The sequence below is a fragment of the Papio anubis genome, chromosome 20 (genome assembly GCF_008728515.1).
Source record: "Papio anubis isolate 15944 chromosome 20, Panubis1.0, whole genome shotgun sequence".
NCBI lineage: Eukaryota > Metazoa > Chordata > Mammalia > Primates > Cercopithecidae > Papio > Papio anubis.
The window spans coordinates 15,279,367-15,306,584 of NC_044995.1; the positions used below are offsets into that span (position 1 = coordinate 15,279,367).

A 27,218-nucleotide genomic window follows, 5' to 3' on the forward strand; every position below is an offset into this window, starting at 1 on the left:
CGGGGCGGCTTCAAAACCCCCCGCCGACCCAGCCGGTCCCCGCCGCCGCCGCCCTTCGCGCCCTGGGCCATCTCCCTCCCACCTCCCTCCGCGGATCAGCCAGACAGCGAGGGCCCCGGCCGGGGGCAGGGGGGACGCCCCGTCCGGGGCACCCCCCCGGCTCTGAGCCGCCCGCGGGGCCGGCCTCGGCCCGGAGCGGAGGAAGGAGTCGCCGAGGAGCAGCCTGAGGCCCCAGAGTCTGAGACGAGCCGCCGCCGCCCCCGCCACTGCGGGGAGGAGGGGGAGGAGGAGCGGGAGGAGGGACGAGCTGGTCGGGAGAAGAGGAAAAAAACTTTTGAGACTTTTCCGTTGCCGCTGGGAGCCGGAGGCGCGGGGACCTCTTGGCGCGACGCTGCCCCGCGAGGAGGCAGGACTTGGGGACCCCAGACCGCCTCCCTTTGCCGCCGGGGACGCTTGCTCCCTCCCTGCCCCCTACACGGCGTCCCTCAGGCGCCCCCATTCCGGACCAGCCCTCGGGAGTCGCCGACCCGGCCTCCCGCAAATACTTTTCCCCAGACCTCGGGCGCACCCCCTGCACGCCGCCTTCATCCCCGGCCTGTCTCCTGAGCCCCCGCGCATCCTAGACCTTTTCTCCTCCAGGAGACGGATCTCTCTCCGACCTGCCACAGATCCCCTATTCAAGACCACCCACCTTCTGGTACCAGATCTCGCCCATCTAGGTTATTTCCGTGGGATACTGAGACACCCCCGGTCCAAGCCTCCCCTCCACCACTGCGCCCTTCTCCCTGAGGACCTCAACTTTCCCTCGAGGCCCTCCTACCTTTTCCCGGGAGACCCCCAGCCCCTGCAGGGGCGGGGCCTCCCCACCACACTAGCCCTGTTCGCGCTCTCGGCAGTGCCGGGGGGCGCCGCCTCCCCCATGCCGCCCTCCGGGCTGCGGCTGCTGCCGCTGCTGCTACCGCTGCTGTGGCTACTGGTGCTGACGCCTGGCCGGCCGGCCGCGGGACTATCCACCTGCAAGACTATCGACATGGAGCTGGTGAAGCGGAAGCGCATCGAGGCCATCCGCGGCCAGATCCTGTCCAAGCTGCGGCTCGCCAGCCCCCCGAGCCAGGGGGAGGTGCCGCCCGGCCCGCTGCCCGAGGCCGTGCTCGCCCTGTACAACAGCACCCGCGACCGGGTGGCCGGGGAGAGTGCGGAGCCGGAGCCCGAACCGGAGGCCGACTACTACGCCAAGGAGGTCACCCGCGTGCTAATGGTGGAAACCCACAACGGTGAGCTCGGAGGGGCAGGGGAGCCGGGAGGGGGGCCCCCAGGGGGCGCCGGAGTGCCGGGGCCACGGGTAGGAAGTGACTGGCAGAGGAAACTGGCTGGAGGAAGAGGACCCCCCGGGGCAAAGGGAACGTGGGATGGTGGGAGGGGGGTGTCCGAAAGAGGATGGCACTGAGTCCCCTACCCCCCAGGTATCTGGTCTTGGAGAGGAGGAGATAGCGAAGTGGACCGCTTCTAGAGGGCGACAGAAACATGCGGGGTCGTGGGGGTAGTGCCCTAGAGGGATAGAAGCAATAGGGGGACGGTAGAAGGCTCCCTCCTCCAGGACGCGTTGAATTGGGGAGGGGGTCGTGGGGTAGGAGAGGGGGGAGAGGGGAGCCCGGTGTGGGAGAAGCGAAGACCTCAGCATTTGGGAAAGGAGAGGCACTGGGGCAAGTTGACCCAGAGCTTGGGGGTCCTGAGGTGGAAAGATTCAAGGACAGAAAAGCTGGATGAAGGCAACCCTAGGGGGTGCGAGGAAAGTGAGAGCGGACCCACTTCCAGAGGCTGCGAGGAACACGCGGGATGCGGGGGTGGGGGAGAGTCATAGAAAGAGAAACAGAGGTGGGTGTGATAAATGTGGGGAGAAAGGGACGGGAGGTTATTGGAAGGAGGAGGCAAGCGGGAGAGGAGCGGAGACCCAGGAGTGTGCCTGGGATGCAGAGGTGTCCTCGGTGTTTCACACGGGGATGTGAGGGACAGAGTGGGGAGCCCAGAGGAGGAATTGAGCTTCCAGAAGACCTAGAATCCTGGGTCATGGGAAGAGCTTTACCGAGAGGGGAGATAAGCGTGGGAAAGGTGGTGTGAGCGGGGCGGAGGAGAGATACCCAGCGCCATCCACGCCGCGAGCACTGAGCGCCCCCCGCCCGTCCCGCCACTCGCCGCAGGATGCAGGGGAATGGGCTGAGCTGAGTCCAGCCGCAGGGGAAGTGCTGGGTGGGGAGTGACTCTACAAGACCGAGGTGAGAAAACCAAGCTGGGAGGAGTGAGAAAGCCCCACGTGGGTGCCACGCGCGGGGGGAGGAGCCTGCGCTTCCACCAAGGGGCAGGAGGACCCCGCTGCGCTAAATGCTGGCAGTCTGGACCCCAAAGCCCCAGTTCCTCTCGAGGTGGCTGGGGAAACCCCAGCGTCCGGCCGCCTCGCTCTCCTCCCTTCCCTTTCCTTCCCATGCCCCCGGCGGGGGCGGGGATCGCGCGCGGAGCCCGGGGCGAGACGGGGCAGGTCTGGTCCCCGCCCTCCTTGCTGCGGCGCCTCCCGCCCTCCTCACCCCAGCTACGGGCGGGGCTCCCACTGAGCCGGCCCCGTCCATCCATGCGAGGACCCAGGCGTCCTGCGTGGTTCAGAGCTTTGGGGAAGATCCCTTAGGTTTCACTGACTTTTGGGCGGTGTGGGCTTGCAGGTCGCCGGCCCATTCTTGCGCCAGTTTACGGCTCCAGCCCAATGACGCGCACACTGCACCCAAGTCTCAGCCTTGCCTTATCTTCCGTGCTTCACCTTCGTTGTAGAGGCTCCTTTAACACTGGCACCTCCAATCCTCTTCTCCCCAACAAATGCACATGTGTCTCTTCTCGCACGTGTGTCCCCATCTGCCTCTTTCTTTTCGTCTCCGTTAGTCTCTCTGTCCACGCATGGGTCTCCTGGTTTTTGTCTCTGCGACTATTTTCTCTCCCTTTCTATTTTTCTCCTCCACGGTCCTCTCTGTCTCTAGCATCTGACCGCCTCTCCCTCTCCGCAGCACCCTCCAACCCTTCCTTTCCCTCCTCTTTCTCTTCCTCCCTATCTGTCTTCCCCAGCCAAGGCTCTGCCTTTCCTTTGGGGTTTGCTGAGTAACCTCCGGGCCAAGAATAGGGCTTATTGGGGCTGGGTGGGGAGGGAGACTGGGGAAGAGGAGGAGGATCTAAGGGCGCCCTAGGAAGCGGTTTCCTCTGCCTTTCTCACCAGTCTCTTTTCACACCCCCACTATAGGAGGCTAGAAGCAGTTGCCCCAGTTGATCCAGGAGTTCATGGTCTATTCCCTCATCCCCAACCCCAAACTTTTCCTAAACTAGAAAATAACTGGGCTGGGCGCCGTGGCTCACGCCTGTAATCCCAGCACTTCGAGAGGCCAAGGCGGGTGGATCACCTGAGGTCAGGAGTTCGAGACCAGCCTGGCCAACATGGGGAAACCCCGTCTCTACTAAAAATACAAAGATTAGCTGGGCGGGGTGGCGGGCGGCGCCTGTAATCCCAGCTACTTGGGAGTCTGAGACAGGAGAATCACTTGAACCTGGGAAGCGGAGGTTGCCGTGAGCAGAGATTGTGCCACTGCACTCCAGCCTGGGCGACAGAGACTCCGTCTCAAAAAAGAAAAGAAAAGAAAACACCTTAATTCCTTTTGTCCCCACTACAGCCGTTCCTACCCAGAATGAACTTCACTTTCCCTAACCAGCTGGGGAAGGGAGTTAAGGGTGGAAAACGAATAATAAAAAGAAGTAGAACAATCACTTAGGGGATAAGAGCACAGTCTCTAGCTGGGTGGGTGCGGTGGCTCATGCCTGTGATCTCAACATATTGGGAGACTGAGGTGGGAGGATCCCTTGAGCCTGGGAGTTCCAGCCTGCAGTGAGCCATGGTTGTGCTACTGCACTTCAGTTTGGGGGACAGAGTGAGACCCTGTCTCTTGGTGGGGGGGTGGGAAAAAAAAGCACAGTCTCTGGAACTAGACAGCTTGAGTTTGAGTCCCAGTCTGCAGCTATGTGACCTTGGGGCAAATTACTTAATCTTGGTGCCTCAGTTTCTCCATCTATTAAATGGGTATAATAATAGTATAAGGTTGTGAGGTTAAATGTCTTCATCTTTGTAAAGTGCTTTAAATAGCATCTGGTAAATAGCGCTGTTTGTGGTTTTTTTTAAATTGTTGTTGCTTTTTTTTTTGAGACAGAGTCTTACTCTGTCACCCAGGCTGGAGTACAGTGACTCAATCTCGGCACACTATAACCTCTGCCTCTCAGGTTCAAGTGATTCTCATGCCTCAACCTCCCAAGTAGCTGGGATTACAGGTGCCCGCCACCATGCCTGGCTAATTTTTGTATTTTTAGTAGAAATAGGGCTTCATCATATTGGCCAGGCTGGTCTCGAACTCCCGACCTCAGGTAATCCATCCACCTCGGCTTCCCAAAGTGCTGGGATTACAGGTGTGAGCCTCCGTGCCCAGCCAGTGCTCTTAAATGTATACATGATTGAGTGACCAGTGTATACAGAATTGGTGCCACATGGCTTGACCTGGGTCATCTAATTTCCCACTATAATCCTGGAATGGGTTCTAGAGTCGCTCTGTCTTGCCTTACAGATGAGCACCTGGCTCAGAGAGGAATTCATTTGCCCAAGGTTACACAGAGTCTGGGTGGGCGTGCAGGGAGCTTAATGTTATTGCTGGTTTTCAAAGAATAACAGGAAACTGACTTCAGAAAGAGGGTGTTAACTGCCCATGGTCAGACAGCCGAGAGGGAGCAGAGGCACTATCTGAGTCCAAAGCCTGTGCCCTTGATCCTTACTCTGCATTTTAGGGGCTCTTGCATTTGGGGCAAGGAAGGCCAGAGCAAACAGAGTGGTTCCCCTTAGTGCCAGCCTTAGTCGACTTGACAGATGATGCTACATGAGAGAGGAGTATGGTTAGGACCCATTTTACAGAGGAGGAAACAAACCCCCAGGGGGAGAAACCACTTATTCAAGGTCACACAGCTAAAAAGTATCACAGTCAGGGCTGGGCGCGGTGGCTCACGCCTGTAATCCCAGCACTTTGGGAGGCCGAGGCAGGTGGATCACCAGGTCAGGAGATCGAGACCATCTTGGCCAACAGGGTGAAATCCCATCTCTACTAAAAATACAAAAATTAGCTGGGCGTGGTGGCGGGCGCCTGTAGTCCCAGCTGCTTGGGAGGCTGAGGCAGGAGAATTGCTTGAACCGGAGAGGCAGAGGTTGCAATGAGCAGAGATCGCACCACTGCACTCCAAGCCTGGGTGACAGAGCGAGACTCCATCTCAAAAAAAAAATAAAATAAAGAATAAATAAATAAATAAATAAAAGGTATCAGAGACTGACTCCACCCCAGAGTTGTCAGCTCCAAAACTCCTAGACTTGGGAGCACCAGCTCCCCTCACCTCTGCCAAACCCCTGATCACCTTCCTTCATTTCTCCCTGCTAGAAATCTATGACAAGTTCAAGCAGAGCACACACAGCATATATATGTTCTTCAACACATCAGAGCTCCGAGAAGCGGTACCTGAACCTGTGTTGCTCTCCCGGGCAGAGCTGCGTCTGCTGAGGCTCAAGTTAAAAGTGGAGCAGCATGTGGAGCTGTACCAGGTGAGGACATGAGCCAGAAGGAAGGTCAGGGCATGGGCTGGAGAGGGTGAGCTGTGACCAGCGGGGTGGCTGTGGGTGGGCTGGCTACAAGGTCCACCTAGATGGTCCCTGAAGGATAGAGGAATACAAACCATACAGTCTTAGGACTCTTTTTTTTTTTTTTTTTCTTTTTTGAGACAGAGTCTCGCTCTGTTGCCAAGCTGGAGTGCAGTGGTACGACCTCAGCTCACTGCAATCTCCGCCTCCTAGGTTCAAGTGATTCTCCTGCCTCAGCCTCCCAAGCAGCTGGGATTACAGGCGTGCACCACCATACCCAGCTAATTTTTGTATTTTTAGTAGAGACGGGGTTTTACCATGTTGGCCAGGATAGTCTTGAACTCCTGACCTCGTGATCCACCTGCCTTGGTCTCCCAAAGTGCTCAGATTACAGGCGTGAGCCACTGTGCCTTGCCTTTTTTTTTTTTTTTTTTTTTGAGATGGAGTCTTGCTCTGTCGCCCAGGCTGGAGTACAATGACTTGATCTCGGCTCACTGCAGCCTCCGCCTCCTGGCTTCAAGTGATTGTCCTGCCTCAGCCACTTGAGTAGCTGGGATTACAGGCATGTACCAACACACTGGGCTAATTTTGGTATTGTTAGTAGAGACAAAGTTTTATCATGTTGGCCAGGCTTGTCTCGAACTCCTGCCCTCAAGTGATTCTCCTACCTGAGGCTCCCAGAGTGCTAGGATTACAGGCGTGAGCCTCCGCACCAGGAATCTAGAGCGCTTTTAAACGTTCAGACTCTTTGCATCCTAGGACGTTAAACACTTAGAAGCCTGGAATCTTAGGAGTTAGACTCTTTAAGGACACAGATTCTTTTTTTTTTTTTTTTTTTTTTTTTTTGAGACAGAGTCTCGCTCTATCGCCCAGGCTGGAGTGCAGGGGCCAGATCTCAGCTCACTGCAAGCTCCGCCTCCCGGGTTCACGCCATTCTCCTGCCTCAGCCTCCCGAGTAGCTGGGACTACAGGCGCCCACCGCCTCGCCCGGCTAGTTTTTTGTATTTTTTTAGTAGAGACGGGGTTTCACCGTGTTAGCCAGGATGATCCACCCGTCTCGGCCTCCCAAAGTGCTGGGATTACAGGCTTGAGCCACCGCGCCCGGCCAGGACACAGATTCTTGAAAGCTGGGATCTCTGAAAAGGTTGGGGACTCTAGACTCATTCTGTCCAATGTGACAGCCGCTAGTCACATTTCACTTGATTAAAATTTAAAGTATTTAAAATTAAATTAAAAATTTAGGGCCAGGCATAGTGGCTCACATCTCTAATCCCAGCACTTTGGGGAGCCGAGGCAGGCAGATTGCTTGAGCCCAGGAGTCTGAGACCAGTCTGGGAAACATTTTGAAACTTGGTCTCTACAAAAAATACTAAAATTAGCCTGTTAACGGTGATGCGTGCCTCTAGTCCCAGCTACTCAGTAGTCTGAGGTGGGAGGATTGATTGAGCCCAGGAGGTCGAGGCTATAGTGAACTGTAATTGCACCACTGCACTCCAGCCTGGGTGATGGAGCGAGACCCTGTCTCAAAAAATATATATATAGGCCAGGTGTGGTGACTCATGCCTGTAATCCCAGCACTTTGGGAGGCCAAGTGGGTGGATCACTTGAGGTCAAGAGTTCAAGTCCAGCCTGGCCAACATGGCAAAACTCCATCTGTACTAAAAATACAAAAATTAGCCAGGAGTGGTGGCGGGCACCTGTAATCCCAGCTACTCAGGAGGCTGAGACGGGAGAATCGCTTGACCCTGGGAGGTGGAGACTGCAGTGAGCGGAGATCATGCCATGCATTCCAGCCTGGGCAACAGAGCGAGACTCTGTCTCAAAAAATAAAAATGAAAAACAAATCCTCATTCTCACTGGTTGTATTTCTAGTGCTCTATAGTCACATGTGGTTAGCAGCTACTATTTTGGATGTTGCAGATAAAGAACATTTCCAGAAAGTTCTTTAGGACAGCTCTAGAAGATAGGGAGCTTCCAAGAGGACCGGGGCATCTGGAAGGGCTGGAGGCTCTAGCAGTTTCTATGAGCTAGAATCCACATCAGAGGGAATGTTAAACTCATAGGATGGTAGATTTCAGACTTTCATAGTGAGAGAACTTTGTCCTATGTTAGCTTGGCCTCTTGGAGTCCGGGGAATTCAGCTTTATTCTGCAGGCCCTGGAGTGGTCTATCCAGCCCCAGAAAATTCTTCTTCTTTTTTTTTTTTGTGATGGAGTTTTGCTGCTGTTGCCCAGGCTGGAGTGCAATGGCACGATCTCAGCTCACTGCAACCTCTGCCTCCTGGGTTCAAGCGATTCTCCTGCCTCAGCCTCCCGAGTAGCTGGGATTACCGGCATGCACCACCACGCCCAGCTAATTCTGTATTTTTAGTAGAGACGGGGTTTCTCCATATTGGTCAGGGTGGTCTTGAACTTCTGACCTCGGGTGATCTGCCTGCCTCGGCCTCCCAAAGTGCTGGGTTTACAGGCGTGAGCCACTGCGCCCAGCCCAGAAAATTATACTACACAGATGTTGGGTGCCTCCAGCATCTAGGTGCGGCTTGGCAGACTCTTGGGTTTATAGAACATTAGTCTTCTAAAGCTTCTCAGGCTCATTAAATGTGGAAATCTTGGGATATCATCAAACATTTGAATCACAAAATGACTTCTAAGTTACTGACTTAGAATTCAGGGTGTCAAATTTGCAGAACTGCATGCTCAGCAAACCCCAGAATATTTGCAGCAGAATTTTATTGTATTTGTTATTTATTTATTTATTTATTTATATTATTTTGAGACGAAGTCTCATCCTGCCACCCAGGCTGGAGTGCAGTGGCGGGATCTTGGCTCACTGCAATCTCTATCTTCCGGGCTCAAGCAATTCTCCTGCCTCCGCCTCCCAAATAGTGGGGACTACAGGCGCACGCCACCATGCCTGGCTAATTTTTGTATTTTTAGTAGAGATGGGGTTTCACCATGTTGGCCAGGCTGGTCTTGAACTCCTGACCTCAAGTGATCCACCGCCTTGGGCTCCCAAAGTGCTGGAATTACAGGCGTGAGCCACTGTGCCCGGCCCAGAATGTTAGCAGCGGAATTTTAGCATTGTGGGCTGTCCACGCTGAGTGGGGCTTAGCATTTCACCAATGAGGAAACAGGCCGGAGAAGGCAAGAAAACACATTCGACTGAGCTGTGTGAAGGTGACTTGACCGCAGCTGGGGCGTTTTCTCCACCCTTCCTCTCACGGGTGCTGTGGGGGAGGATGGGTGCCACAGGACCACACAGCGTGGCTGTCTGAGAAGGTAGTGCATGGGAACTTTCTGGAAGCAGATGGGGTGAAGGGTTGAGTTAGTATATGAGGGGGCGTGGCAGCACATACCCACTGTCTCTCTCCCAACTTCATCATCCTCTAGAAATACAGCAACAATTCCTGGCGATACCTCAGCAACCGGCTGCTGGCGCCCAGCGACTCGCCGGAGTGGTTGTCTTTTGATGTCACCGGAGTTGTGCGGCAGTGGTTGAGCCGCGGAGGTGAGGATCACTTGTGTGTCCCACCCCTGTTTCTCAATGGGGTGTACCCCATTGTGTTGTCTTGGGGTCACTTTACCTAAGATCCCTCTCCGCCCCATACTGGTGTGAAAGTACTGAGACCTGGCTCCCCTCTGTGGCCTGGAAACCCGAGTGATTGGCTAATCTGTTTCCTGAGCACCTCTCTGCCCTGCCCTGTGATGGGTGATGCTAAGGACAGAGCAATGACCAAATCAGCCCCATCCTTGCCCTCATAGAGCTCATATAGTTCATTGGGTGGGTAGCTGGGGAACAGACCTGTAAGGCAGTGATGACCCAGAGTGGGTGGGACCGGGATGGGGAGCCCAAAGAAGGTACCTGACCCAGCCCAGAATCAGGGAGGGCTTCCTGGAGGAGGGGCACCATAGCTGATGTTGAAGGGATGAGTAGAATGGTCAGGAAAAGGAGAGGTGTAAGAGTATTCTGGGGCTGGGCACGGTGGCTTACACCTATAATCCCAGCACTTTGGAAGACTGAGGAGGATGGATCGCTGGAGTTCAGGAGTTTGAGAGCAGCCTGGGTAACATGGCAAAACCCGGTGTCTACAAAAAAATACAAAAATTAGCCATGCCTGCTGGTGCGCGCCTATAGTCCCAGCTGCTTGGGAGACTAAGGTGGGAGAATCACCTGCGCCTGGGAGGTCGAGGCTGCAGTGAGCCATAATCACAGTACTGCAATCCAGCCTACACGAAAGAGTGAGATCCCATCTCAAAAAAAAAGAAAAAAAAGTGTTCCAGGCAAGGGGAACAGTTTGTGCAAAGGCCCAGAGGCCAGAGAGCCTAACTCATTTGATCTGTCCCAGAGATGATTGTCTCTGTCCAGTTCCTAGCAGGGGCCATGGTGCCCATATCTCTCTCCCTCACCTCCCTCTCATTTATGCTTTTATTCAATCATTGCCCACAGGTTCCTGCTGTGTGTCTGGCCCTGTGCTGGGTGGTGTGGGGGACATAGTGGTAACCAAGACAGCCCTCAGTTCTGCCCTCATGGGGCCCACAGTCACTTCTGGACACCGAAGAGATCTTGCCCCACCAGGCAGGAATGACCTAGAATGATTGAGGATGGGACGGGGAGGCACGGGCAGAGAGGACAAGGCTGGGACAGAGAGGCATGCAGGATGGGGGATGCCCTAAGCGCTGCTGGGAGCCCAGAGAAGGCTCCCAGACCCATCTGGGGAGTCTAGGAGGGCTTGCTGGGTGAGCGTGATTATGTGGAGACTCACAGGATAAATAGTAGTTTGGCCACATGAAAAAATAGGGATTAGGGGGCACGGTGACTCACACCTGTAATCCCAGCACTTTGGGAGGCCAAGGAGGGTGGATCACAAGGTCAGGATATCGAAATCATCTTGGCTGACAAGGTGAAGCTCCATCTCTACTAAAAATCCAAAAAAAGAAAAAGTTAGCCAGGCATGGTGGTGGGCGCCTGTAGTCCCAGCTACTCGGGAGGCTGAGGCAGAATGGTGTGAACCCGGGAGGCGGAGCTTGCAGTGAGCCAAGATCGCACCACTGCACTCCAGCCTGGGCAACAGAGCAAGACTCAGTCTCAAAAAAAAAAAAAAAAGAAAGAAAAAATAAGGATTAGTGGGTCAAGCACAGTGGTTCACGCCTGTAATCCCAGCACTTTGAGAGGCGGCCAAGGTGAGTGGATCACCTGAGGTCGGGAGTTCAAGACCAGCCTGACCAACATGGAGAAACCCTGTCTCTACTAAAAATACAACATTAGCTGGGCGTGATGGCGCATGCCTGTAATCCCAGCTACTCGGGACGCTGAGGCAGGAGAATTGCTTGAACCCAGGAGGCGGAGATTGCAGTGAGCCAAGATCGCGCCATTGTGCTCCAGCCTAGGCAACAGGAGCAAAACTCTGTCTCAACAAAAAAGAAAAAAAAAGAATTAAGAAACAAAAAATAGGGATTAGGGAGCAGGTGGGCACCGAGAGGAGTGTCCTGGGCTGTTCGATAAAGGCCTAGAAGGATTTCATCTGTCTTGGTCAATGCTGAGTCCCAAGCACACAGCACAGGCTTCGGCACATCGTGGGAGCTTAGAAAATATCATTCACTCATTCATTCAAGAGATTGATGCTGGCCGGGTGCAGTGGCTCATGTCTGTAATCCTGGCACTTTGGAAGGCCAAGGCGGGAGGATTGCTTGAGCCCAGCCTGAGCAACATAGCGAGACCTCTGTCTCTACAGAAAATTTAAAAAGTAGCCGTGTAGGCTAGGTGCAGTGGCTCATGCCTGTAATCCCAGCACTTTTGGAGGCTGAGGCCAGTGGATCACCTGAGGTCAGGAGTTCAAGACCAGCCTGGCCAACATGGTGAAACCCCATCTCTACTAAAAATACAAAAAATTAGCCAGGCGTGGTGGTGCACACTTGTTATTCCAGCTACTTGGGAGGCTGAAGCAGGAGAATTGCTTGAACCTGGGAGGCGGAGGTTGCAGTGAGCTGATAATCACGCCACTGCACTCCAGCCTGGGCAACACAGCCAGACTCCATCTCAAAAAAAAAAAAAAAAATTTGCCATGCATGATAACACGTGCCTGTGGTCCCAGCTACTCGGGAGGCTGAGATGGGAGGATTGCTTTGGCCTGGGAGGTTGAGGCTGTAAGACCTTGTCTCAAAAAAAAAAAGAGCTGCAGCGAGCGGGCAGAGTGGGGTGGGTAGGGGAGGCAGGAAGGAACCCCCTGGGGTTTGCTCCTTCCTTCGTCTTCCTCCAGGGGCTGGGTGAGCTGCACTCTCAGACTGGCTTCCCTCTCCCCACTCCTACAGGGGAAATTGAGGGCTTTCGCCTTAGCGCCCACTGCTCCTGTGACAGCAAAGATAACACACTGCAAGTGGACATCAACGGTGAGGCTTGCTTCCCTGGCCGTGCCCAGCTGTGACGTGTGTGCATGTGTGTGTCCCCATCTGCCCCACGCCCCACTTATCTATCCCTCTGAGAGTGTGTGTGTATGTCCTCTATCCCCTGACTCCCACTCCAAAGCAGGGTTCACTACCGGCCGCCGAGGTGACCTGGCCACCATTCATGGCATGAACCGGCCTTTCCTGCTTCTCATGGCCACCCCGCTGGAGAGGGCCCAACATCTGCAAAGCTCCCGGCACCGCCGAGCCCTGGACACCAACTACTGCTTCAGGTGAGCCTTGTATCCTTGGATGGAGACCTTCCAGGCTGGCGGCATGACTGCCATCTGCTGACCAGGTGCTCCAGGTTGGACACCTGGCTGGTGCCGTGCTTGGGCTGGGCGTCTGTCTCCTTTAGCTTGGAGGGCTCAGGGGATGAGGTCTGAGTGTAAGAACCGAGAGTCTTGTGCTGGGTGCGGTGGCTCACACCTGTAATCCCAACACTTTGGGAGGCCGAGGCAGGTGGATCACCTGAGGTCGGGAGTTAGAGACCAGCCTGGCCAACATGGTGAAACCCGTCTCTACTAAAAATCCAAAAATTAGCCAGGTGTGGAGGTGGGCGCCTATAATCCCAGCTACAAAAAACAAAAAAACCCCCCCCCCCCCCAAAAAAAAAAAAAAAAAAGAACTGGGAGTCTTGTAATGTTGGGATCAGGTTGCTTTTTTTTTTTTTTTTTTATTTGAGACAGAGTCTTGCTCTGTCACCTGGGCTGGAGTACAGTGGTGCAATCTTGGCTCACTGCAACCTTTGCCTCCCGGGTTCAAGCGATTCTTCTGTCTCAGCCTCCCGAGTAGCTAGGACTACAGGCATGTGCCACCATGCCCAGCTAATTTTTTGTATCTTTAGTAGAGACAGGGTTTCACCATGTTAGCCAGGATGGTCTCGATCTCCTGACCTTGTGATCCACCTGCCTCAGCCTCCCGAAGTGCTGGGATTACAGGCGTGAGCCACCATGCCCAGCCTTGCTTTCTTTTTGGAGTGCTGGAATCACAGAATGTTAGAAAGTTGAACCCTGAGATTGTTGGAATTCAAAGTTGGAAGGTCACCATTGTGAATCCCTAAACTGTTGGCAGGTTGAGGTTCTAGAATGCTAGAATTTGGTGTTAATTATGGAAATGGAGAATGTCGGACTCAAGGGAAGCTGAAATATTGGGATCCTAGAATTTGGGAATTCAGAATGGGAAGATGGCCCATGTGGAATTCCTGCACCGCTGGCCGATTGTGGATACCAGTGTTGGCAGGTTGGAGTCCTGGAATATTGGGCTCACAGCGGTAGAATTCTGTTTTGAAACATTCACATCCACAAATGTTGGAATTGGAGAAAGCAGAATATTGGTATCCCAGCATGCTGGAACTCAATGTTGGAATGTTAGAATATTAGTATGCCGGGATTTTATTAATAGAAAGTGGCAGCAGGCTGGGCGCGGTGGCTCACGCCTATAATCCCAGCACTTTGGGAGGCTGAGGTGGGTGCATCACCTGAGGTCAGGAGTTCAAGACCAACCTGGTCAACATGGTGAAACCTCATCTCTATTAAAAATACAAAAATTAGCCGGGTGTGGTGGCGAGCACCTGTAATCCCAGCTGAGTAGCTCTGCAGGTACCCAGGCTGGGGCAGGAGAATCCCTGGAACCTGGGGGGCGGAGGTTGCAGTGAACTGAGATCACACCACTGCACTCCAGCCTGGGCAACAGTGCGAGACTCTATCTCAAAAAAAAAAAAAAAAAAAAAAGTGGCAGCTTGAACCTCTTGAGTGATGGCTCGGAACTTTGGAATGTTGGGATGCAATATTGGCATACTGGAATTCAGGAATGCCAAGATCCTCAAAGGTTGAAAAGTATGAATCCTAGAGAGTTGAAGATGCTGTCAGAATGTTAGAATCATAAGATGCTGGAATGCTAATACTGCAATCTAAGAAAGCTGAAATGTGGCCGGGCGCGGTGGCTCAAGCCTGTAATCCCAGCACTTTGGGAGGCCGAGACGGGCGGATCACGAGGTCAGGAGATCGAGACCATCCTGGCTAACACGGTGAAACCCCGTCTGTACTAAAAAGTACAAAAAACTAGCCGGGCGAGGTGGCGGGCGCCTGTAGTCCCAGCTACTTGGGAGGCTGAGGCAGGAGAATGGCATAAACCCAGGAGGCGGAGCTTGCAGTGAGCTGAGATCCGGCCACTGCACTCCAGCCTGGGCGACAGAGCAAGACTCCGTCTCAAAAAAAAAAAAAAAGAAAGCTGAAATGTTGGATTCCTAGAAAGTTGAAATGGAGAGTTAGTATGTTGTAAATTTAGAGTGATCATCTGACTTTATTCCTCCCCTGCTTAAAATATTTTGGTGGTGTCTCTGGGCTTTGTTACCTGCTGTTTCCCTGCCAGAAAATCAGCCCTGCTTCCAGGCTCCTTCACCACCAGATCTTAGCGCCATCAGCCCAGCAACCCTGTGAATGAACAAATTGAGGTCTTTTTTGAGACGGAGTCTTGCTCTGTTGCCCAGGCTGGAGTGCAGTGGTGTGATCTTGGCTCACTGCAACCTCTGCCTCCCAGGTTCAAGCGATTCTCCTGCCTCAGCCTCCTGAGTAGCTGGGATTACAGACACGTGCCACCACAGCCGGCTAATTTCTGTTTTTTTTCAGTAGAGACTGGGTTTCACCATGTTGGTCAGGCTGTCTCGAACTCCTGACCTCGTGATCCGCCCACCTCGGCCTCCCAAAGTGCTGCGATTACAGGCATGAACCACTGCACCCTGCCACAAATTGAGGTCTTGAGTGCCAACAGCAGCTGACATTACAAAGGGAGACAGCCAGCCATGTGAGCCTCTGTAGGGAGGAACCCAACGTCGCCTGGGAAGTCTTGCCGAAAAATCAAAACTGAAGGCCAGGTGCAGTGGCTCATGCCTGTAAGCCCAGCACTTTAGGAGGGCAAGGCAGGCAGATTGCTTGAGCTTAGGAGTTCAAGACCAGCCTGTGCAACATGGTAAACCCCGTCTCTCTACAAGAAATACAAAAAACTAGCTGGGCTGGGTGGTGTGTGCCTGTAGTCCTAGCTACTTGGGAGGCTGAGGCAGGAGTGCTTGAGCCCAGGAGGCTGTGATTGCAGTGAGCCAGGATCACGCCACTACACTTCAGGACAGAGCAGGACCCCGTCTCACATACACACACACACAATCAAAATCAAACCTGAATCTGATCAGGACTGTAGATCCTAACAGTTTTCTAGAAAGACAAGAACAGAGGAAATGGTCAGCAAAACTCAGACTGCGAGAAACCTGACCCAGTTTCTTCATCAAATACAATGCAAAGAAGGGGAAAGCGTGCGCGCGCACACACACACACACACACACACACACAGTGACCCTGGAACAATAGGGGTTTGGAGTGCTGACCCCCCATGCAGCCAAAATTCAACTTTTTTTTTTTTTTGAGATGGAGTCTCGCTTTGTCTCCCAGGCTGGAGTGCAGTGGCGCGATCTTGGCTCACTGCAAGCTCCGCCTCCTGGGTTCACGCCATTCTCCTGCCTCAGCCTCCGAGTAGCTGGGACTACAGGCGCGCACCACCATGCCCGGCTAATTTTTTGTATTTTTAGTAGAGACAGGGTTTCACTGTGTTAGCCAGGATGGTCTCGATCTCCTGACCTCGTGATCAGCCCGCCTCGGCCTCCCAAAGTGCTGGGATTACAGGCGTGAGCCACCGCGCCTGGCCAAAATTCAACTTTCGACTCCTCAAAAACTTAACTACTAATAGCCTAGTGTGGACCGGAATTCTGCTTTATCCATAACATAAACAGTTGATTAATACTTTTTAAAAAATTTTTTGGAGATGGAGTCTCACTCTGTCATTCAGGCTGGAGTGCAGTGGCGCCACCTTGGCTCACTGCAACTTCTGCCTCCCGGGTTTAAGTGATTCTCTTGCTTCAGCCTCCTGAGTAGCTGGGACCACAGGTGACCACCGCCATGCCCGGCTAATTTTTTGTATTTTAGTAGAGACAGAGTTTCACCGTGTTGCCCAGGCTGTTCTCGAACTCCTGAGCCCAGGCAATCTGCCTGCCTCAGCCTCCCAAAGTGCTAGGATTACAGGCATGAACCACTGCGCCTGGCTGAATAATACATATTTTGCATATTTTATGTATTATGTCCTATATCCTTTTTTTTTTTTTTTTTTGAGACGGAGTTTTGCTGCTGTCACTCAGGCCGGAGTGTCATGGCACAATCGCGGCTCACTGTAACCTCCACTTCCCAGGGGTTCAATTCTCCTCCCTCAGTCTCCTGAGTAGCTGGGATTACAGGCACCTGCCACCATGCCTGGCTAACTTTTGTATTTTTAGTAGAGGTGAGGTTTCACCATGTTGGCCAGGCTGCTCTGGAACTCCTGACCTCAAGTGATCTACCCTCCTCGGCCTCCCAAAGTGCTGGGATTGCAGAGTGAGCCACCGCGCCTGGCCGTATTCTTTGTTTTTTGTTTCTTTTGTTTGTTTGTTTGTTTTTTGAGACAGAGTCTAGCTGTGTTGCTCAGGTTGGAGTGTAGTGAAGTGATCTCGGCTCACTGCAACCTCCGCCTCCCAGGTTTAAGCAATTCTCCTGCCTCAGTCTCCCAAGTAGCTGGGATTTCAGGCGCATGCCACCACACCCAGGTAATTTTTGTATTTTTAGTAGAGACAGGGTTTCACCATGTTGGCCAGGCTGGTCTCCAACTCCCCAGGTGATTCATTAGCCTTGGCCTCCCAAAGTTCTGGCATTACAGGCTTGAGCCACTGCTCCCAGCCTATGCCTGTGTTTTTTAAATAAAATAAGAGAGAAAAGAAAATGTTCTTAAGAAAATCATGAGGAGGAGGAAGTCTATTTTCCATTCATTGAGTGGAAGTGGCTTATAAAGGTTTTCACGTTGAGTAGGCTGAGGACGAGGAAGAAGAGGTGTTGGTCTTGCTATCTCACGGGTGGCAGAGGTGGAAGAATAATTCACCTGTCAGTGGTGAATTGTGTAATTGGACCCATGATGTCCAAGGGTCAGTCTATATATAGTTGACCCTGAATATATATACAAAGAGAGAGAGAGATGATTCTGTAGATTTTGAAAAAAGTTCTAAGAGAGACCAGGCATGGTGACTCATGGCCGTAATCGCAGCACTTTGGGAGGCTGAGGCAGGTGGATCACTTGAAGTCAGGAGTTGGAGACCAGCCTGGCCAACATGGTGAAACCCTGTCTGTACCAAATATACAAAAATTAGGCCGGGTGTGGTGGCTCACACCTGTAATCCCAGCACTTTGGGAGGCCGAAGTGGATAGATCACCTGAGGTCAGGAGTTCAAGACCAGTCTGGCCAATGTGGTGAAACCTCGTCTCTACTAAAAATACAAAAATGAGCTGGGCGTGGTGGTGGGGACCTGTAATTTCAGCTACTAGGAAGGCTGAGGCAGGAAAATCGCTTGAACACAGGAGGCAGAGGTTGAGGTGAGCTGAGATCAAGGCCCTGCACTCCAGCCTGGGCAACAAGAGTGAGGCTCCATCTCAATAAATAAATAAAATAAAAATACAAAAAGTAGCCAGGTATGGTGGCAGGCACCTGTAGTCTCAGCTACTCGGGAGACTGAGGCAGGAGAATCACTTGAACCTGGGAATCAGAGGTTGCAGTGAGCCAAGATTGCACCACTTCACTCCATCCTGGGTGACAGAGTGAGACTCCATCTCAAAAAAAAAAAAAAATTCCTAAAAGAGATATCAACCAATTGCAATGTGTAGACCTTACTTGAATCTTTATTTACACAGGCTTTTAAAGAAATAGATATTTATGAGACAGTTGGGTAAACATGAACTCTGTCTAGACATTTGATGATATCAATGAATTGTTAATTTTCTTACATGGGATTGTGACTGTGTTTTAAAGTAGTCTTAATTAGAGATACATTTGAAATATTTATGGATGAAGCAACATTGGTGGATTGCATGTGCTTTGAGATAAACCAATGTCGGCTGGGTGCAGCGGCTCACAGCTATAATCCCACCACTTTGGGAGGCCAAGGCAGGAGGATTATTTGAGCCTAAGAGTTGGAGACCAGCCTGGGCAACATGGTGAAACCCCATCTCCCCAAAACAATATATATATCTCTCTATATGATGGGCCTGGTGGTGTGTACCTGTAGTCCCAGCTACTCAGGAGGCTGATGTGGGAGGTTGGCTTGAACCCCAGGAGGTGGAGGCTACAGTGAGCTGTGATTGCACCACTGCACTCCAGCCTGGGTGACAGAGTGAGATCCTGTCTCAAAAAAAAAAAAAAAAAAAAAGAGATAGTGGATAGGGGTAGAGATGCAATGGAAATTGGCCATGAGTTGATCATTGTTGAAGCTGCTTTTGTGTACATTTGAAACTTTCCAGCCTGGTGTGGTAGCTTACACCTGTAATCCCAGCACTTTGGAAGGCTGAGGCAGGTGGATCACATGAGGTCAGGAGTTCGAGACCAGCCTGGCCAACATGGTGAAACCCGGTCTCTACTAAAAATACAAAAAAAGTAGCTGGGCATGGTGGTGCGTGCCTGTAATCCCAGCTACTCGGGAGGCTGAGCCAGGAGAATTGCTTGAACTTGGGATGTGGAGGTTGCAGTGAGCCAAGATTGCACCACTGCACTCCAGCCTGGGCAACAGACCAAGACTCCATCTCAAAAAAAAAAAAAAAAAACTTTCAAAGGAAAATTTGTTCTTAAGGCAGCTCGAACACTACCTCCTTCCTAACCCCTTTCTCCAACATCCAAGGTGAATGTGAGGCCTCTGGGCCTCCCCTGGGGCCCTAAGTAGATCTTTTACTCAACAGTCTCTGTTGGGACTTTTATTTTAAAAAAGTTTTGTAGAGACAGGGCTCATTATGCTCCCCAGGCTGGTCTTAAACTCCTTGGGCTCAAGCGATTCACCGGTCTTGCCCTCCCAAAGTGCTGAGATTACAGGCATGAGTCACTGCACCCAGCCTAGGTCTTGTGCGACTGGACGGAAGAGGCTTGGCAAGGGCAAGGGCTGTGCGTATCCCAAGGCCCAGTGCAGGGTAGGCCCCGAATGCGTCCTGAGAAAATAAGTCAGAGGATCACCTAGAGGGCTTGTTCAACACAGACTGTTGTTCCCAGTCCCACACACAGTTTCTGATTTCAGTGGCCTGGGGTGCCGCCTGAGAATCTGCATTTCCCACAGTTCCCAGGTGATGCTGCCGCTGGTCCTGGGAGCCCATGTGGAGAGCTGCTGACTTGGACAACAGTATCACAGACTGTTCAAATCCTAGGACCTCAGAACGCCAGCTAGGGTTGAACTAGGCATTAAAGATGATTCTGAGCTGGGCACAGTGGCTTATGCCTGTAATCCCAGCACTTTGGGAGGCTGAGTTGGGTGGATCACTTGAAGTCAAGAGTTCGAGACCAGCTTGGCCAACATGGTGAAACCCAGCCTCTACTAAAAATACAAAAAATTAGCTGGGCGTGGTGGCGCATGCCTGTAATCCCAGGTATTTGAGAGGCTGAGGCAGGAGAATTGCTTGAACCCAGGAGGCGGAGGTTGCAGTGAGCCAAGATCACATCATTGCACTCCAGCCTGGGCAACAGGTGTGAAACTCCATCTCAAAAAAAAAAAAAAAAAAAAAAAAGATGATCCTGGACACTAGTTCTTCCCCTTTCGTGAGTTCAGAACCTCCTGTGAGAAAGTGAAAACCAGGAACCTTTTCCCCAGAAATACATGCACACATACACACATGTGCATATGATCTCAGGCACTCAGGACCCTCCTCAAGCCTGCCCATGATGGTCCCTTGGCCCTCAGGTTAACACCGTATTTGATCTGGTAGCACCTACCTCTGAACAGATGAGGAAACTGAGGTCCAACCAAACTGGGTGGTACAGGCTGAGTTCACAGGGATCTCAGTTTCTTGACCTTCCTTCTCAGGCTTCTGTGGCTCTTGGAAAGGCTTTATCTTGCCTCCAGGTTATCCGATGCCACTTGAAGTTGGGTTCAAGCAATTCTGCTACCTCAGCCTCCCGAGTAGCTGGGATTACAGGTGCCTGCCACCACGTCCAGCTAATTTTTGAATTTTTAGTAGAGACAGGGTCCTCGAGTCCGCCTGCCCTAGCCTCCCAAAGTGCCGGGATGACAGGTGTGAGCCACCGCACCTGGCTGGCCCCACTAATCTATGAGTGGAGGTTGCAGTGAGCCAATATCGTGCCACTGCACTCCAACGTGGGTGACCGAGCGAGACTCTGTCTCACAAAAAAAAAAAAAAAGCACTGTCAACTTTTTCTTTCATTTTCTCTTTTCTTTTCTTTTTTTCTTTTGTTTTCGAGACAGAGTCTCACCCTGTTGCCCTGGGTGGAGTGCAGTGGTGTGATCTTGGCTCACTGCAAACTCTGCTTCTTGGGATCAGGCGATTCTTGTGCCTCAGCCTCCTGAGTAGCTGGGATTACAGACAAGCACTGCCACGCCCAGCTAATTTTTGTATTTTTAGTAGAGACGGGGTTTCGCCATGTTGTTCTCAATCTCCTGACCTCAGGTGATCCACCCGCCTTGGCCTCCCAAAGTGCTGGGATTATAGGCGTGAGCCACCGCACCCAGCCTCTTTGACAGTTCTAAGAAGTAAAACAAATCAGAAGAAGGCAGACAGAGAGTAATAGATATTGGGAACTATTATTTTTCCTATTCTGATTTAAATTGCTTTATTATGGAAAATTTCAAATGTATACAAAAGCAATGAAGATAATGAACGCCTGTAAACTCTCATCCAGCGTCATCGGTGATTAAGATTTTGCCCCATTTCAAATGCATGCATTTTTATATTTTCTTACATAACTGCAATACCATATTGCACTAAATGGAACTAACAGTCACTTGGATATTTTGGAAAGGATGGCTCAGAATGGTATCTCCGAGGAGGTGATGTTCAGTCATGTAACTGATGTTTACTGAGTACCTACTGCATTCCAGGCACCGCTTTAGGAGTTAAGGGTCCTTGAGTGAAGGATATTTGAGCTAAGGTTTAAATGAAGTGAAGGGGCCAGGTGCGGTGGCTCATGCCAGTAATCCCAACACTTTGGGAGGCCAAGGCGTGCAGATCGCGTGAGCCCAAGTTCGACACCAGCCTGAGCAACATAGTGAGACCGTGTCTCTAAAAAGAGTAACAAATTAAAAAGAATAAATGGGCCGGATGCGGTGGCTCAGGTCTGTAATCCCAGCACTTTGGGAGGCCGAGGTGGGTGGATCACGAAGTCAGGAGTTCGAGACCAGCCTGGCCAACATGGTGAAACCCTGTCTCTACTAAAAACACACAAAAAATTAGCCAGGCGTGGTGGCACACGCCTGTAATCCCAGCTACTCGGGAGGCTGAGGCAGGAGAATCGCTTGAACCTGGGAGGCGGAGTTGCAGTGAGCCGAGATCGTGCCACTGCACTCCAGCCTGGGAGACAGAGTGAGATTCTGTCTCGAAAAAAAAAAAAAGAAAAAAAAAAGTGAAGGAACAAGCTGGAGTGGGTATCTGTGGGACTAGCAAGACGGAGAGGGAACAGCAGATGCAGGAGCCCTGAGATAAGACTGTCTGAGGAACAGACAGGATGCCAGTGTGGCTGGAGTGGAGTAGGCGTGAGAGAGGGAGTTGAGATCAGCCAGATTTGCTAGCACCTTGTGGCTCACGGTGAGGACTTGGGCATTTGCCGTGAGGTGGAGCCAGGTTCAGAGCAGAGGAGTGACATGACAATTTATAGCATGACCCTGGAGAGCAGAGATTTCTGTCTCTTTTTAAAAAATTGAAAAACAATTTTTTAGAGACAGGGTGTTGCTCTTTGTTGTCCAGACTGGCATGCAGTGGTGTGATCCCAGTTCACTGCAACCTCGAACTCCTGGACTCCAGCGATCCTCCCACCTCATCCTCCCAAAGTGCTGGGATTAAAGGCGTGAGCCACCATGCCTAGCCTATTTCTATCTATTTCATTTGTCCTCAGCCCCCAGTAGATCCCAGCCCAGCACACAGTAGTAGCTCAATAAACATTTGTTGCACAAACAGAGCAGATCAGTTTACATGGAGCCGTGTTATTTTGTATGTTCCAGGGTGTGGGCATGCCATGATTTATTTAGCCCCCCGGGGGATGGTCATCTGGCTTCTTACAGGCTTGTCTTAAGCATTGCACGAGATTATTACATCGCTCTTAGCACAGTGCTTGACCGGAGGAAGTGCTTAATCTGTGTTAGTGATTATCATGACTATTTGTGTTGTTATTAACATGGGGTGCAAGGGAGACCCAGATGGAGATAGGGCTGGGGGGGCAACTTAGGGTGACACACACCTGGGGAGGAGGGGCACACAGCTCCTGTGGTGGTAGCCCCTCCCTACCCCTGACGCGCCGTCTCTCCTGCCTGCAGCTCCACGGAGAAGAACTGCTGCGTGCGGCAGCTGTATATTGACTTCCGCAAGGACCTCGGCTGGAAGTGGATCCACGAGCCCAAGGGCTACCACGCCAACTTCTGCCTGGGGCCCTGCCCCTACATTTGGAGCCTGGACACACAGTACAGCAAGGTACGTCTGGCCCAGCGGGCTAGGAGGTGCGCTTGGGGGGAGCCAGGACAGAGGAAGAGGAGAGAGAAAGAGAAGTCAAGTCAGAGAGGTGAGTTGGCAGGATGGGGAGAAAGAGGGATGGGGTGGGAAAGGGAATGGATAAAGAGATGGGGAGAGAGGCAGGAAGCTAGAGAAGGGCTCTGAGCAGGGGGCAGAGGGAGATGAGATATGAAGGCCCACAGAACTGAAGTAACAGAGGGGTGGGGGTAAAGGGGAAAAGACAGGGAGATGGAAGGAAAAAGGCAGAGAAATGGAGAGACAAAATGAGAGAGGCAGATACAAACACAGAGTTAGAGCAAGGAGAGACAAAGACATACAACAAGGCAAGAGGCGACGACGAGGAAGGGTAGAGATTGAGAAAGAAAATCAGACGGGCACGGCGGCTCACGCTGGTAATACCAGCACTCTGGGACACTGAAGCAGAAGGATCGCTTGGGCCCAGGAGTTCGAAAATAGCCCGGGCAGCTGAGTGAGATCCCATCTCTACCAAAAAAAAAAGGAAAAAAGCCAGGAGTGGTGGCGCTTGCCTGTGATTCGCGCTACTCCGGAGGCTGAGGCGGGAGGATGACTTAAGCTCAGGAGGTTGAGGCTGTAGCAAGCCTTGATCCCGCCCCTATACTCCAGCCTGGGTGGCAGAGCGAGAGCCAGTCTCAACACAAAAAGAAAATCAGACAGATGGGGAGAGACAGAATAAGAGAGGATGTTAGAAGATAAGAGAGACCGAATTGGAGATGGGAAGAGGGGGACAGGGATGCGGGGAGAGGCTGGCGCGGTAGGAGGTGGGGGAATGGGGCAGTGGAGGGCCATCTTCCTCCCTCCGCTAGCCCTGAGCCCTGACCCTGCCCGCCGCCCGCAGGTCCTGGCCCTGTACAACCAGCATAACCCGGGCGCCTCGGCGGCGCCGTGCTGCGTGCCGCAGGCGCTGGAGCCGCTGCCCATCGTGTACTACGTGGGCCGCAAGCCCAAGGTGGAGCAGCTGTCCAACATGATCGTGCGCTCCTGCAAATGCAGCTGAGGCCCCGCCCCGCCCCGCCCCACCCCGGCAGGCCCGGCCCCGCCCCGCCCCGCCCCCGCTGCCTTGCCCTTGGGGGCTGTATTTAAGGACACCCGTGCCCCAAGCCCACCTGGGGCCCCATTAAAGATGGAGAGAGGACTGCGGATCTCTGTGTCATTGGGCGCCTGCCTGGGGTCTCCTTCCCTGACGTTCCCCTACTCCCACCCCATCTCTGTCTCTCTCTGCCTCCTCCTGCCTGTCTGCACTATTCCTTTGCCCCGCATCAGGGCACAGGGAACCAGTGGAGAACACTACTGTAGTTAGATCTATTTATTGAGCACCTTGGGCACTGTTGAAGTGCCTTACATTAATGAACTCATTCAGTCACCTTAGCAACACTCTGAGATGCAGGGACTCTGATAACACCCATTCTAAAGGTGAGGAAACAAGCCCAGAGAGGTTAAGGGAGGAGTTCCTGCCCACTAGGAACCTGCTTTAGCGGGGGATGGTGAGGAAGACAGTAAAAGACGGTAGTTCAGGCCATGCAGGGTGGCTCACGCCTGTAATCCTAGCACTTTTTGGGAGGTCAAGGTTGCAGTGAGCCCTGACTGTGCCACTGTATGCAGGCCTGGGTGACAAAGCAAGACCCCACCTTTTTTTTTTTTTTTGAGACAGTTTCACTCTTGTTGCCCAGGCTGGAGTGCAATGTCGAGATCCTGGCTCACTGCAACCTCTGCCTCTTGGGTTCAAACGATTATCCTGCCTCAGCCTCCCGAGTAGCTGGGATTACAGGCATGCGCCACCACGCTTGGCTAATTTTGTATTTTTTTTAGTACAGACGAGGTTTCACCATGTTGTTCAGGCCGGTCTCAAACTTCTGACCTCAGGTGATCCGCCCTCCTCCTCGGCCTCCCAAAGTGCTGAGATTACAAGCATGAGCCAGTGCCCCAGCCAAGACCGCATCTTAAAAAACAAAAACAAAAACAAACAAAAAAAGGCTGGGCATGGTGGCTCACACCTGCAATCCCAGCACTTTGGGAGGCTGAGGCAGGGGGATCACTTGAGGTCAGGAGTTTGAGATCAGCCTGGACCACATGGTGAAAACCCGCCTCTAATAAAAATACAAAAAAAGGCTGGGCGTGGTGGCTCATGCCTATAATCCCAGCACTTTGGGAGGCAGAGGCGGGCAGATCACAAGGTCAGGAGTTCAAGACCAGCCTGACCAACATGGTGAAACCCAGTCTCTACTAAAAATACAAAAATTAGCCATGGTGGCGCACGCCTGTAATCTCAGCTACTCAGGAGGCTGAGGCAGGAGAATCACTTGAACCCAAGGGGTGGAGGTTGCAGTGAGCCAAGACCGTGCCACTTCACTCCAGCCTAGGTGACAGAGCGAGACTCCATCTCAAATAAATAAATAAAAATGCAAAATACAAAAAAAAAATTAGTCTGGCATTGTGGTGCACACCTGTAGTCCCAGCTACCCAGGAGGCTGAGGCAGGAGAACCGCGTGAACAGGGGAGGCAGAGGTTGCAGTGAGCCAAGGTCGCGCCACTGCACCCCAGCCTGGGCAACAGAGTGAGACAGCATCTCAAAAAACAAACAAGCAAACAAAGAACTTGTACTTGAGGAAGACAGGAGCCATGGCAGGGTTTGACCTAGGTGCTCAGAGGGTTCGCCGTCTGGCTCATGGTTAGGCATGGACAGAAGTGTCAGGGTGAGGGTGAGCACAGAGAGACCAGCTGTCCAGGCAAGAAATGGCAGCAGCCATGGGTGGGTCTGCCTCTGCAGTCTCTGTTTCTTCCCATCTGCTATGGTCCTGCTCGTGAATTAATTCCCTCCCGCTTCCTCTTTCTCCTGGCTCTCTGTTTCTGCTCTTTCTCCCAGGTTTCACTTCCCCACACCCAGTGATTGTCCTGGGAGGGAGGACAGTGTGAGTGCTGCCGTTCCTTTGCCTGTGGGCATGAGAGCTGTTAGTAGCACTGGGTCTGGGTGCCAGGGACCTGAGGCCCTCCCAGCTCAGCGTAGGGGTAGAAATGTGGTTACTCCTCTGGCCTCGGGTCCAAAAGCACAGAGGGCTGAGGGAGGAGTGGGGAGGCAGGCGTTCACTATACAAGGACATGCCAACAAATGGATCGCTATAGAGATGCTGAGGCCTGGCCCAAGAGGCAGAGTCACAAACTAGGACACAGTGACTTGGCTGTGATCGCTGCAGCCCTGCGAGGATGTGGCGTGTGTACACACGCAGACACACTCACAAGGGGGGAAACACGGACGGTGCCCCACACTACACATTCACCTCTCAAAGCCACCGTGGACACACAGAGACTCCTGCAGGGCCCATAACACATGGGCTGTGTCATTTGGCAGCAGCTACAGCCCACATATACACAGATACAAACAGAGAAAGTGTCAGCCCATCACATAAACACCACCCGGCCTCGGAGCCTCACTGGGACACAACAGGAGCAGAGACTTCAATAGGGACCTGGCACAACACAGTCATATACAAATATATTCCATAGGGTCATGGTCGCAACCACCGCACACCAGACACTGATTCAGTGTCATGCACGCACACGCATCACGGCATCAGAGCCCGGACAGGAAATGGATCCCCCAACAGTTACCTCCTCCCCCACGGGGTCACAGTCACAAACAGGTCCAGGGTGCATGTCCACGGTCGGACCTGTCACAGTCCCACCAGACACACCCCACACGGAGGTCTGACACGTCACAACCGCACAGACAGCAGGTCGGTCTTACCCACTCAGTCTGACATCCCACACCCTCCACCACACACGCACAACTCCAGCCTGGGGAGTCCCACAGGGCCCCATAGACTGCAGCGACCCCGTCACGCCCAGACACACTGTCACACCCAGGGTCCCAGACGGAGCAGACACACCCCCAGGGTGGCAGACGCGGCCCTCACACGCCCAGCCCCAGCTCGTGCCTCGGCCTGAGGACAAGTGCTGGCTGCACACTCGCGGTGTGGTCGGCCTGCCCGACACGCCCTCGTGACACACCCCGCCCACCTGCCCCGGGCTGCCGGGTGAGCTGGCAGAGCCCCACAGGGTGGGGAGGGGAAACTGTGGGCTCAGCACCTTCCCCTGGCCGCGTGCGCACTGCCCCTGCCCTGCCACCCTGGCACCCAGGCCCGATGGGTGGCTTAGCCCCGTTGGGACAAGTCTGCCCCCACCCGTGGCCGACCGCAGGGGCAGGGCAGGGGGTTTGGGGCTCCCCGCTCCCTCCCCCTGCCCCGCCCCTGCCTCTGCAGGCAGCCGGGGCCACGGAGGGAAGTCGTGGGGGGAGCCTGGGTTCCGGCTGGAGCCCCAGCTTCCTGTGCAGTCCCCGTGGGGCAGGAAGCCGCTGGGGGAGGCCAGCTTAGGCCTTCCTGCCCCCTCCCCCTGGCCCCCAAGACGGGACTGGGACCCGGGTCCCCGAGGGGGAGTGGGAAGGTTGGGGGGTGAAAGAAAGCCCCTTCCTCCTCAATCTCTGGATATGCAGAGTGTTTGAGGTTCCAATGTGGATTT

General features: G+C 53.0%; 1 protein-coding gene across 2 annotated transcripts; it reads left to right on the forward strand.

Annotated features, from left to right (window-relative positions):
- The first annotated feature begins 351 nt into the window (after positions 1–351).
- TGFB1 (transforming growth factor beta 1) lies at positions 352–23,846 on the forward strand. Of its 2 annotated transcripts, none has more exons than XM_003915582.4 (7): positions 352–1,274; positions 5,496–5,656; positions 9,082–9,199; positions 12,001–12,078; positions 12,218–12,365; positions 22,496–22,649; positions 23,545–23,846. In XM_003915582.4, the coding sequence occupies exons 1-7, from the start codon at positions 920–922 to the stop codon at positions 23,701–23,703; spliced, it is 1,173 nt and encodes a 390-aa protein (XP_003915631.1). In that variant the 5' UTR covers positions 352–919; the 3' UTR covers positions 23,704–23,846. The 2 variants fall into 2 exon arrangements, with proteins under 2 accessions (XP_003915631.1, XP_009192823.1); XM_009194559.2 differs by having other exon boundaries at positions 727–1,274; positions 12,215–12,365.
- The last annotated feature ends 3,372 nt before the right edge of the window (positions 23,847–27,218 follow it).